The following is a 12067-nucleotide window of genomic DNA, read 5'->3' as shown; positions in this document are numbered from 1 at the left end:
GGGGAGAAAGCAGAACCCAGGATAACAACACTAAGGATAAGAAAGATTATATCAAATATCAACACTGCACACAACAACCGCTCCTCACCTCTACCTGCTACATCCCAACTTGCATCTTTCCCTGCCGACCTACTAACTCTGTCCAGGGGTCGACGACGACTCAGCAGCCTGTCCCTGTCTCTGTCCCTGTTGCCCCTGTGCACCCGCGCCAGTAGCACCTGGAAGCATAAACCCAGGTGGGAACATAGGCATACCGGGAAACGAAAAGCCAAAACCAGGCACGGGGGGAGGAACGCCGATTGCGTTTGCGTTATTGGCGCTTGAGGAGCCGTCGCACTCGCTGCGATCACCGTTCCGATCGCCGCTGCCATTACCGTGGCCACTGCCATTGCTGCCTTGCCCTGCATGGCCGTGGCCCTGGTTGTGTCCGTGACTGCCGTGACCGCCGTATCCACCGTGAGCGGGACCATGGCCGTGGCCGTCATCCATTGGGCCGCGGTTGGGACGGCGGAAGCGTTCTGGTTCCACGTTAGTACGTGTCGATTGGGGACCGCGTTTCCCACCTTGGTCGGTGGCCATGCGTCGGCTTATAGCTGTTGGGTGTGTTAGTTTTGGTTTTGTTGTTCGTATTCAACTTGGGGTGATCTATGTACCCTTCGAAGACACGCCAGCCCCGATCTCAATATCGGGCTCTTCCACAACCATAAAACTCTCAATGGGCTTTCCGCCCGTCCCGCCGTACTCTGCGCTGAGCATCCATTTGCGGTCTGCGTCTGTGAGGCGTTCGATGGGGATGACGCTGATGCCGGTTTGGTAGTCACTGCAGTCTCGTGGGCCGAATCCGACACCCCATCGTGTCTGGTGGCTGAAAGTTAGAATAAATTACTCTTCATGGGAAAGGAAGTACAGGTACTAGAGGTTGACTGGTGGCAGGCTAAAACTTACTCGTAATTGCATGTCGCCGGATTTGTACTGCTCCATCCCTTCGCGAGCTGTAACGGCGTCACGTCTGTTGATCATCTTCACGAAAGCGTGACGCTTGTCAATGTTAACTATACATGTTTGGACGATGCCGTAGCGACCAAAAAGAGATCTTAAGTGGGATTCAGACGACCTATTCATTCCTTGTCAGTATCAAGTTTCTCTGGGTCGTAATAATAAAAAGAGCAAACTTACGTTACGCCACCGACAAAAAGGGTCCTGCTGAGAACTGTATAAAAAGCAATCATCAGTATGATATTCACAGACGCTAAGTTAAAGCAAAAAAGAAGGCAGTGAGATATACCTCTAATATTCCCCTGGCCAATCGAATAGTCCCATTCCAAAAATTTTGGTCCGGGAGGAGGAAGAGCAGTCTCCTTACGAGGCGGAGTCGGGCTTCTCCGGCGTCTCCCAGGCGGGCTGCGCTGACGATACTCACCAGGTGCCCGTCGTCCACGGGCGTCGCGGGGGTCCCGATTCCTCCCCGGAGAATCTCCGTGATATTCCCCGTACACGGGGCTGTCGCGACGCCGCGGGGGGGAAACGTCACGACGCCTATCCCATCCAGGCGATCTGGAGCGGCGCCGATATCCTCCTTGCGGGGACCGTACATAGTCGTCTCGATCACTATGGTCTCTACCCCGGTGGTCTCGGTCACGATCACGTGATGACGGGTCCTGGGGTTGGGAGCCCCAGGCGTTATTCTGACTAGCGGCGGGCTGCTGGGAAAAGGCTGCTAGGGCTGCGGCAGGGTTCACGTTGGCCATGCCAGTATTTGCGGAGTTGGAGAGACTTAGAATTTGCAAAGCAGTTGCCCACTGCTCTTGCGGAATACCCTGTGCAGCCATTAGTTGAAGCAGACTTAATTGCTGCAGTGTATCTGGAGGCAGAGCCCCAGCTTGAGGCATCAGCGCGGCAAGCGGGTTTTGTGCAGCCGCAGCCGCAGCCGCTGCCGCTGCCAGAGGATTCCCAGCATTAGCTGGAGTTTGTGTTTGATTTGGAAACATATTTGGATTCTGAGCCATATTACTCAAGCCCGCGAATTGATTTGCAAGGTTGCCCACAGCATAGGGATTTACAGCCCGCCCGTTAGGTTGTTGCGCAGCCTGGTCTACGGACGCGGGCACGGGTTGTGGAACTGAAGTCTGCGTATTATATATACTATGGGAACTAGTTTGCGCTGGTACACCTGAGGTTGATGCTGGAGCAGCTGTATTGCTTTTTGCCATATCCGCCAAGGCCTTCAAAATGCTAGAGGTATCTGGCACTGTGGCAGATGATGAGGGGGCGGCTTGCTGCGATCCGCCTATGGGGATAAAATTGGGGGCCGGTGATCCTTCGGGGGTAGTTGATTGTAGGTCTAAAAGATAATTTCATACATCAGAAAATCTGGGTTCACACATACCCTACAGATGCCTCTTCTGGCTCGTTATTTGCCTATACATTTGGCTTGATTTCGGCTTCTTTTCCCGTTTTGTTCCCATGGTGTTCTTTTAAAACATGGGGAAATGGGAAAAATGGCGAGAGAAGAAGAGATCGTTCGGTTTATAAAATCCAGGGGAAAATATAGCTTACTTTGAGATACTGGTGCAGTTAGCTTTTCCTTGAAGGAAGAGATCATATCCGCCGGGAAGGTGTATCCACGTTCCCAAATGTCCACCAATTTCTTGATTTTGTCCTAAAAAGAGAAAACAGTTCATACGTAAGTGGGAATTATTCAGTCACGGCATGGCAAGATGCAAAATCAGAGATAATCAAAGGCCGGAAGTGAAAGAATGAGACAGTCTATGTGACCAAGTGTAAAAGAGACGTAGAATATAAAACGGCAGTTTCGTGCTAAACGAATGGGAATATACGTGGAGGGGAGAATGTTTCTTCTCTAAGGTCGACGCACGGCCATCCGAAACTGATGGTATAATGCCGTTGTGCACGACTTCTTTATAATGTAATTGCAACTTGCGGCTGCTGATATCCTTCGTCTGCATTTGCATTGTGTCTAAGAGTACGCGTACCTTGTGATCCTCAGGAGCATTGTTTATGATATCAGTCATCAGGACGGGAAGCAATTCAGTCATTCTGTTAACACCAGCCGCAAATGTTCCATCTGGAGCACCGCTACCAACACTTTGACCGGCTTTCCGGGCTGATTCTAGCCAGTGTCGAGTTACAGAGTCTACGACATAGAGTACACCCAGCTTGTGTGTTGCGGGGGCTCTTTTGAAGTGGGTATATATTTTTTGAACGAGGACAGATTCGGACTGTATAGTTGAAAACATATGATGTTAGAATATAGCTTTGGCGTTGGGAAGGGTTGATTTTTTATTTTTTATTTTTTTAAAAATGTTTTGGAGACTAGAGTTTGGGCCATACCTGTACATTGGCCGCACATAGAGCGTTGATACTTTGGACCTTGGAACCTGATGCTCCGGGGGCCTTAAGCGCTAGCATGGACTGCAGATAGCCATCTAACTCTGCTACAGCAGACGACATGGCTGGAAGGGGTTGGGTTTCTTTAACAGTTGCTACCAGTCCAAAAAATGGATAAATGACCACAAACTTGTTCCAGGTCGCAAAGAGTGGGGTAGGAAAGTGATTGTTTGTGATTTCTTTCCTTTTCTTTTCTTTTCTTTTTTTTTGGACAGGTGTATAATGTTCGAGATAAATGGGTTGTTTAAAGTCGTCCAAGCCAACTTCTCTTTTTATCTACTGTACGCGAGAGCGACGTGACGAGTATAAGGTAAAGGCGGTGATCCAGGCAAAGCGTAGAAAGTAGTATCTAAGTGATGAGAGAAGATGATACGGAGAATCGAACTTGTATGAAGGGAGTCCTGATGTTATGGTCGGGGGGTGCGAACGAGAAGTCACTACAAAGACCCAGAAAACCCTAAACCTACGACAGGCAATGTGAGTAGAGGGGCCAGAGGCGATCAACGTGAAGCAGTGAATACGAGTACAACAGCGAAATAGGCGGTACGAGGACGCTGTGATATAAAAAAAGAGATGACCGAAAGATGGATGAAGAGCAAGAAAGGTGGTGATGGATGAGGGATGGATGAGAAGAGTAGAGGGTTGTTGGATGAAGGTTGAAAATTAAGAAATTGAAGTTTGAGGGGAACCGGAGCCGCAAGGAAAAATTCCGTTTCTGGCGACCAGCGCTAGCCGTGTTGGGAACTCCACGTGAAATGCTAGATTTTTGATGAGTAATCACTGAATTTCGGATGAATCCTTGAAGATTTACAACCCTCCTTGGAAAACTGGATGGAAATTTCCACATGATTCGTATCTTGATGATATTCTTATAATAGTATACTTTGTTTGTATAGTACATGTATAATTAAACAAAAATTTTAAATACCCCCCTCAACAAAAAAGGATTTTCTCCGAAATAGGGCCACACGGAAACAAGAACAAACAAATGCTATTCATGAGATATTATTACAGGTCTATTTTTTTTTTTTTATTTTTATTTTTTTTTTACAGTTGAACACCAACAAGTTTGGCATAGTCCTCAGTGCTAAAGCTCTTGGGTCGTTCGATGGGCATTCCCAGTGCACGGTCGATAATTAGCTGTGAGAGAACTCCGAGGGCCCGAGAGACACCGAACAACACGGTATAATAGCTGGATTCTGTCAAACCGTAATATTGAAGGAGAACTCCGGAGTGGCTGTCCACGTTAGGGTGTGGGTTGGCCGTCTTTAAATCGCGCAATTTAGTTAGTTTTGCAGTTGTAAAAAAGAAAAATGTCAAAAAGAGTTGGGAGGGGTGGCGGTTTCATACCTTGCCGTGCTCAGTCAGGACGCCAGGCGCAATCTTGTAAACTTGGCTAACCAGCTTGAACATCGGGTCATCGGGCAATTTGCGGAGGGCAAATTCACGCTGGCATGTGTAACGGGGGTCAGTCTTGCGGAGAACGGCGTGGCCATAGCCTGGGATAACCTGGCCAGCGTTCAGGGTGGACCAGAGGTAGTCGGTGACAGCCTTGTCGCTGACATTGTTGCCAATGGTCTTTTTCATCTTCTGAAGCCACACGAGAACTTCCTGGTTGGCCCTATGGGAGTAAATTGTATTAGGAAAGGTTGTTCCCTTGATTGACGGGTTATTACTGTGTATCTAACTTACAATCCGTGAAGGGGACCAGCGAGACCATTAAGACCAGCGGCGAGAGAGAGCATAGGAGAACTCAAAGCGCTTCCAACCAAGTGGGTGGTGTGGGCACTGACATTTCCACCCTCATGGTCAGAGTGGATGGTCAGGTACAGGCGTATCAGCTCAACAAAGTCCTTGTTCTCTCCATATCCGAGCTGGTTGGCCAAGTTGAAACCGTAATCCTTGTCCTTCTGGATTGGAGCGACCTTGCCATCCTTGAAGACGTTGCGGTAGATCTTGGCGGCAATGGTGGGCAGCTTGGCAATCAGGTCCATGGAGTCTTCGAAGGTGTACTGCCAGTAGTCCTTCTTATTGATGCCCTTGGCGTACGCTTTGGCGAACGCAGACTCGTGTTCAAGGGCGGTGACGGCCAGGGAGAATTGCGCCATGGGGTGCAGAGTGGAGGGACAGCGGTCGATCAGCTCCTCAACGAACTTGGGCACGTCGGATCGGGCCGCCCATTCAGCGGAGAGTGCGCGGACTTGCTCCTCACTTGGGACCTCACCGGTCAAGAGCAGCCAGAAAAGACCTATCGGACCATTAGCGCAGAGTCATCGCACCTGGTGTCATGTATGCAGTACCTTCTGGCAGAGGCTCCTCTCCCCCCGGGGCTTTGGGGAGAAGTTTCTGGCACTCAGGGATCTAGCGGAGGTATCAGCTCGTGGATTCTGATAAATGATATTGAAGGATTTAGCGGGGGTAAACATACAGTCATGCCCCGGAAGCGAATTCCCTCCTCAGAGTCGAGGACAGATCCCTTTGGACTTCGTCAGTATTTTCGATGTGACAATCCCTTAAATCCCCGGATAGATCTATACCTCCCAAACAAGCGATTTGATTCCACGAGCACCCCCATAGACTTGGCCGAGGGTAACTTCGCCTATGACCTTGCTCCCATAGTCCCTGTCGACAGCAAGTCAGATCGAATTATAGGACCAACCCAGCTAATAATTGAACCATTCATACTTTCGAAGCTTCTTTACCTTCTCAGCCTCAGCTGGAATTTTCTCCGCAAATGTATCCTTGAGGGACTAAAAACCAAAACCAAACCAGGTCAGGTCAGGTCAGGTCAGCGCATAAATTCCAACACGGATGAGGAAACTGGAAGAAGTAAATTAAGTCAAGGGAGAACTAATGACCTTAGTTTTAGAAGAGGAGTAGCACCGCAGGCCGCCCAACGCAGCGGACCGGACAGTGTGTTTGGTGGATAAGGAGGAGGAGCGGAGAACAAGACTCCCCAATCTGAGAGAGATAACCATGATTTGGGGAAGAAACCGGAAAAAAGTCAAAACAAGAATAACTATCTATGGATTGAGAGAAGAGAAAGAGAGTAGAAAGAAAATAGAAAGCAAAGGAGAAGATAGAGGAGGGAGCGAGTTTAAGAAAGCAAGGGAAGAAAAGTTGAAAGGTTGAAGTGAAGAAGAAGAAGAAGAAGAAGAAGAAGAAGAAGAAAAATAAGCATATTTTGCCTTAAAAAAATACCGAAGTTGGACGTTAACTAGTGTATTCCAGATACAGCTTGTGAGCCAAAAACAACCGGGTTGTTTCTGCCGCGCTGAACATCCGTTACAATACCATATTATGCCCATCAGTAAGGTTTGGTGGGTCATAAAATTGTTGCTGTTTCCTAACTTTTCTTTTTATTATTTATATATATATATATATATATTTATTTATTGGGGAGATAAAGACACATCGTGTTGTTGAATTATAAAAGAAAGATCCGTTAAAAGTCTTCCGAGCAGCCATTCATCTGCTAGACATTCGTTTCTGATTTCCCGGGTTAGATGATTGGAATGTCAAGGCTCAGTTAGTTAACTAGTTACGCCTTTCCCTTGAAGATTCTCGGCTATCTCGCCTCACCCCGGCTGCATATTCTTCTTCTTGTTGACATCATATTATTATTATTATTATTATGCTAGGGGCTGTTGTCTGATAGTAGATCTGTGCAATGCAAAGCAACATAACGTGTTCTCAAAAAAGCCAATTTCTTCAAATTGCATCAACTTGAAAGCCAGCATCATTCAATTCTCAAGAGATATGAGCAAGTGATGGTTACAGCTATTTGAGACAAATGTGGCAGGCCGAAAGCCCTATAGAAAGAAATAATGTTTTCACTTGTAACTTCTCAATCACTGCTTTTAAATCTTATGATGAATTTAACTGTAGGCTCTTTCTAACTACTAGAACATACCTGATATAGTTAATATTTAAAATATGAACATGGTAAATTTATAAATTCCTCAAGTACTTTAGTATATTTAAAAGTTATAAAATATTTATTTAAATTTAATTAAATCATTCGGTAGTTAGATAACTCTTGAATCTCTACTCTCTTAGAGATACAATAATTTTAGCAACCTCAGTTATTCTGAATTTTACAATTCTCTAGCAAGCTCTGTCTGTCTGTCATAAATAAGCTAAGAATTTACGAGACAAGTCTTAAAAAGTTCTTTTCAAGGCTTAATACAGAGCCTTGATCACATTATCGAGGCCTATGAATACAGAATAATTAATATCCCTTTAACAAAGGAGGAATACCAGGGATATATTGTCTGTGAATGTGCGAGAGAAGCAAAAACACACGAGTCTTTCAATCCCTTGTCCCTATGCTATGCTCACGAGCTCCACACACTCTTGAGCCAGCGTAAAGAACACCCTGCCCCTGATCCCATCAGAGTTTAATTTAGTTTAATTAGTGGGTTGTATTTCTGGTTGAAATCCAGTTAGTTGAATTTCAGTGGATAACTAGTGGGTCCATTCTCATCCGGTCATCTCCCGCATAAGACTCGATACTACCTGGATACTCAGCACCTACAACTACTCGGGATGCAACCGGGAAGACAGTTAAACTCCCTTGCATATTAGAATTAATTAGCTATAGACTTGTCATATATAGCATTGCCCCCGCCCTATACATATAACTACACCTTATACACACAAGCGCCCGCCCCTCTGCCCCTCTTGCCACTTCCCTCCCATAAACCCATCCCTTGCTTGTTCTTCTGATCGTATTCCGCTCTCCATCTCTTTCTTTCCTCTTGCCTCTCTGCCTTGATTTTACATGGGCCTCCCGCCAACCGCACCCCCGCCATGTCCCTGGAAAAGCACACCCCGGAGGCTGAGTTGCTGCCAGATCGTCCTGCTCGGCCAGGGCGTCCTCGCACCGGCGCGCATTTGAAACCGTACGTCGACATGATCATGACCGAGTTCCATGACAGGCGGTTTCAGCGGAGGAGGTCCCTGTATCAGAAGCGGGATCTACAGGATCGCGTTGCGAGGAACTCGTGGGTCGGGCCGCCGTCGGAGGTATGTGGATAGGTTGTTTGATGGCCATGTGCAGTACAGTACATAGGTGTTGTGCTGTTTTTTTTTTTTTTTTTGGTACCCCAGCTTTCTTCGCTATTCTTTATCCCAGCTAACCTCCCATACCGAAATTCAGACAATCTACGGCGGCATCTCCGTATCTTCCACCGACAAAAATGAAGTCGTAATCTCCCTCGCAATCCGCGACACAACCTACTTCCTCGATTTCTCCGAACACCACTTTCCCGTCGATGAATCCTTCCATCCGACCGCAGACGTCATCACCGACTTTGTCATCCTCGAGCTGTGCCGGTATGAGCACGAACACCTCGAGAAGTTTCTAGGCATTGCGCTGCCGAAAGATCTGGCGGAGCGTTGCCCGCACTTGTGTCCGCGGCTATGGCATGAGCTGGATATCGTGCCCCTGGTCCTGCATGGCAAGGGCGTGCATAGTGTTGGCTGGATTAATCGGGAGTTTTGGAATTCGAAGACGTTGGATGAGCAGGCGGAGTCTGTGGCCAGGAAATGTATTACGTACGTATGGTACTTTTCTATTCTTTTCTGCTCTTTTCTACTCCCCCTCTCGAGAGCATAGCATTTCCGGGCCCCACCATGAGCTAACAGAAACCGTAGCTTCTTCGGTCCTAATAAGGCACCACTGCTGCAAGTGGGGTATCGGGGATGCGTCGAGGTCGATTGTGGTTTTCATGCCGTTCTGGCTACGCTGTCGGATTACGAGACGACTGTTGGCGGTCGAACATGGAATTCTGTCATGAAATATGCGAATGACTTGAAGGATCGTAAGATTAGAGTAGCATTTTTCAGCAGCACACCGCAGGGCGGAGGTGTGGCGTTGATGAGGCATGCACTCGTTAGGTTTGCAGAGGCATTGGGAGCGAATATCAAATGGTGAGTTTACTTACATCCTCCATTCTACATTTAACCATCATGATATGATTTCTCACGCTGGTGTGCATTTAGGTACGTTCCCCGCCCTCGACCGGCGGTCTTCCGAATCACAAAAACGAACCACAACATCATGCAAGGCGTCTCTAAGCCGGACGAACGCCTCACGGAAGAAAACAAAGCCGCCCTCACAGACTGGATAGTCGGTAACGCAAAGCGCTACTGGCTCGTCAAGGGTGGACCTCTGAGTCCTCCCAGCGAGGGCGGGGCGGACGTCATCGTCATCGATGACCCGCAGATGCCCGGCCTAATCCCGTTGATCAAAGAACTCACGCCCATGCGGCCTGTCATCTACCGTAGCCACATACAGATCCGCAGTGACCTGATTGAGGACCCTACGTCCCCACAGGCTGAGGCATGGAATTACTTTTGGGACAGTATCAAGTATGCGGATTTATTTATCAGCCATCCTGTCAAGAGCTTTGTGCCGAGTATGGTGCCCCCGGAGATTGTGGGGTATTTGCCAGCAACAACGGATTGGTGAGTCTTCACTTCTCCTGCTTTCTCTCCCTTTGCCTGCCCCTTATTATGGTTGAATGGTCTTTGCTTATCGTTTTCTAATACAGGCTTGATGGATTGAACAAGCCTATGGACGATTTCGATATTGGATATTATGGACGTCTTTTCAATGCGAGATGTCGCGAGATCGGCATGACCACCATTGACTATCCGGACGGTATGTCATCCCCGCAAAGAAATTACCAGCCAATAAGCTAAACTAGGACATCAGATGAATACATCGTCCAAATCGCCCGCTTCGACCCATCAAAGGGCATCTTCGACGTCCTCGTCTCCTACGAGAAATTCCGCGCCTTACTTTCCGAAGCCCGACCAGAAGACAAGCCACCCAAATTGCTAATCTGCGGTCACGGCTCCGTCGATGACCCGGACGGCAGCATCATCTACGACGCCGTCATTGAGTACATAGATGGGAAACTCCCGCACCTCAAATCGTCCATCTGCATCATGCACATCCCTCCTCAAGATCAGATCCTCAACGCCCTCCTCTCCAAAGCTCGCATAGCCCTCCAACTCTCCACCCGCGAAGGTTTCGAAGTAAAAGTCTCCGAAGCCCTGCACAAAGGCAAACCAGTCATTGCAACCCTAGCCGGCGGCATCCCGCTGCAAGTTCAAGATGGCAAGAACGGCTTCCTGGTCGAGGTGGGGGATACGGATGCCGTGTCGCGGCATTTGTTTGAGCTGTGGACGAATGACGAGTTGTATTATCGGCTGAGCGGGTGGGCGGCAGATAGTGTTAGTGATGAAGTTAGTACGGTGGGCAATGCGTTGTCATGGCTTTATTTGGCGAGTGAGATGTCGAAGGGGAAGGTTGTTAAGCCCAATGGTAGGTGGATTAATGATATGGCGAGGGAGGAGGCGAAGGAGCCGTATGGGCGGAAGGAGAATCAGTTGAAGAGGTCGTTAGGGTAGGGAGGGTTAAATTAAAAGGAGGGAGAGAGGATTGAAGGGATTAGTTGGCAGGATGGGAGGAGAGAATATGAAAAGGAGATGTTGAGATTGGGATGCGAGATGTGAGATGCCTAGAATTTACATGGTTCAGTCACCATCGCTGGTCTGTTTTTTTTTTTTTTTTTCTTTTCTTTTCTTTTCTTTTTCTTAACCATTTCTATTGATTGATAATAGATGCGCTTTTGAATTTCTTTGTTAGATAAACGCATCCATTAGTTCCTATATATCTGCATTAAATACATGGCATAGGGGGTTCCCATCCGCATCCGCACGTGCATATGCATGGTCAAGGTTACGTTTCCGGGCATTTGCATGGAGGGATAGTTAACTGTAAATAAATACATCAGATATGCTCCGCGTTTCCGCGTTTTCATGGTTGTGTTTTTGTTGTTATTTGGGGATATCTCCGTGGATTTTGGATTCATGTAGAAAATGCTCAAGTCATGGATTGTAAAAAAGGTAGAAGGTAGATTGTAACCTACTCACCCTGCAGAGACTCAGAGGAGTGGAGCAAGTGTATGCATGCAGCCATGCACAATATATAACATATTACTTGCAGATACAGAGCAAATATACTCCATAATTAGCAGCGCATTAACTATCCATCAAGCTATTCCATCACCTTCCTTCATTCTTTCTATCATAGAGAAGAAAACACAGATTTTCAAAAAGTGAAGCGCGAGTAGATAAACTAAACCAAGAAGCTGGAAAAGAGGAAGAACAGGACATATACAAATAATACGATATTTGTTAACCAAAAAAGTAAATCATCACTGGTACATAGGGGGAATCCGGCAAAAGTGGAAAACTGACATTAGGCTAAATCGAGACTATTCGAAGAAAACAGAAGATAAGAAGCTGGGTCCCATTGGGAGGCATCGATGTAGGGCTTGTTTGTGAAATGAATGGAGTAGATGTTGTTGTCGGAAAGAGAACGAAAGTTTGTATTAAAACTGGACGTAGTGAGAGGAATTGAGTGAATCGAACATGCTGCAATAGCTCAATTGCTGCATATCATATTGAGACATTTTGCCCGGACAGTTCAAATGTCGAATGGACCAGGCAAGCCGTTCACAACTCCCTCCCTTGATTCACCTTCGTTGTGTTTGTTTGAAGTCAAGTCGCGGAAAACGCGCATCTACACAAACAAATGTCCATCGCGCTCAAAAGGACCGAAGACGGAACAACAGAGTCCGGC

At 47.3% G+C, this 12067-nt stretch overlaps 3 protein-coding genes across 3 annotated transcripts; 1 reads left to right on the top strand and 2 right to left on the bottom strand.

Annotated features, from left to right (window-relative positions):
• Positions 1–132: 132 nt before the first annotated feature.
• PADG_08388 (Nrd1 complex RNA-binding subunit) lies at positions 133–3471 on the bottom strand (the record flags this gene model as incomplete). Its single annotated transcript, XM_010765310.1, has 8 exons — positions 133–593; positions 654–858; positions 946–1114; positions 1177–1210; positions 1286–2341; positions 2557–2659; positions 2994–3239; positions 3352–3471. The coding sequence occupies 8 exons, from the start codon at positions 3469–3471 to the stop codon at positions 133–135; spliced, it is 2394 nt and encodes a 797-aa protein (XP_010763612.1).
• A 984-nt stretch (positions 3472–4455) lies between these two features.
• Positions 4456–6386, bottom strand: PADG_08387 (citrate synthase, mitochondrial; the record flags this gene model as incomplete). The annotated part of the gene is made up of 8 exons (XM_010765335.1): positions 4456–4674; positions 4759–5029; positions 5101–5656; positions 5709–5769; positions 5837–5884; positions 5946–6030; positions 6094–6158; positions 6267–6386. The coding sequence occupies 8 exons, from the start codon at positions 6384–6386 to the stop codon at positions 4456–4458; spliced, it is 1425 nt and encodes a 474-aa protein (XP_010763637.1).
• Positions 6387–8220: 1834 nt separating this feature from the next.
• Positions 8221–10830, top strand: PADG_08386 (uncharacterized protein; the record flags this gene model as incomplete). Its single annotated transcript, XM_010765334.1, has 6 exons — positions 8221–8436; positions 8570–8967; positions 9067–9342; positions 9415–9879; positions 9966–10075; positions 10130–10830. The coding sequence occupies 6 exons, from the start codon at positions 8221–8223 to the stop codon at positions 10828–10830; spliced, it is 2166 nt and encodes a 721-aa protein (XP_010763636.1).
• Between the last annotated feature and the right edge of the window lie 1237 nt (positions 10831–12067).

Source organism: Paracoccidioides brasiliensis (assembly GCF_000150735.1).
Source record: "Paracoccidioides brasiliensis Pb18 unplaced genomic scaffold supercont2.16, whole genome shotgun sequence".
NCBI lineage: Eukaryota > Fungi > Ascomycota > Eurotiomycetes > Onygenales > Ajellomycetaceae > Paracoccidioides > Paracoccidioides brasiliensis.
This window is presented reverse-complemented; position numbering and strand designations above follow the sequence as displayed.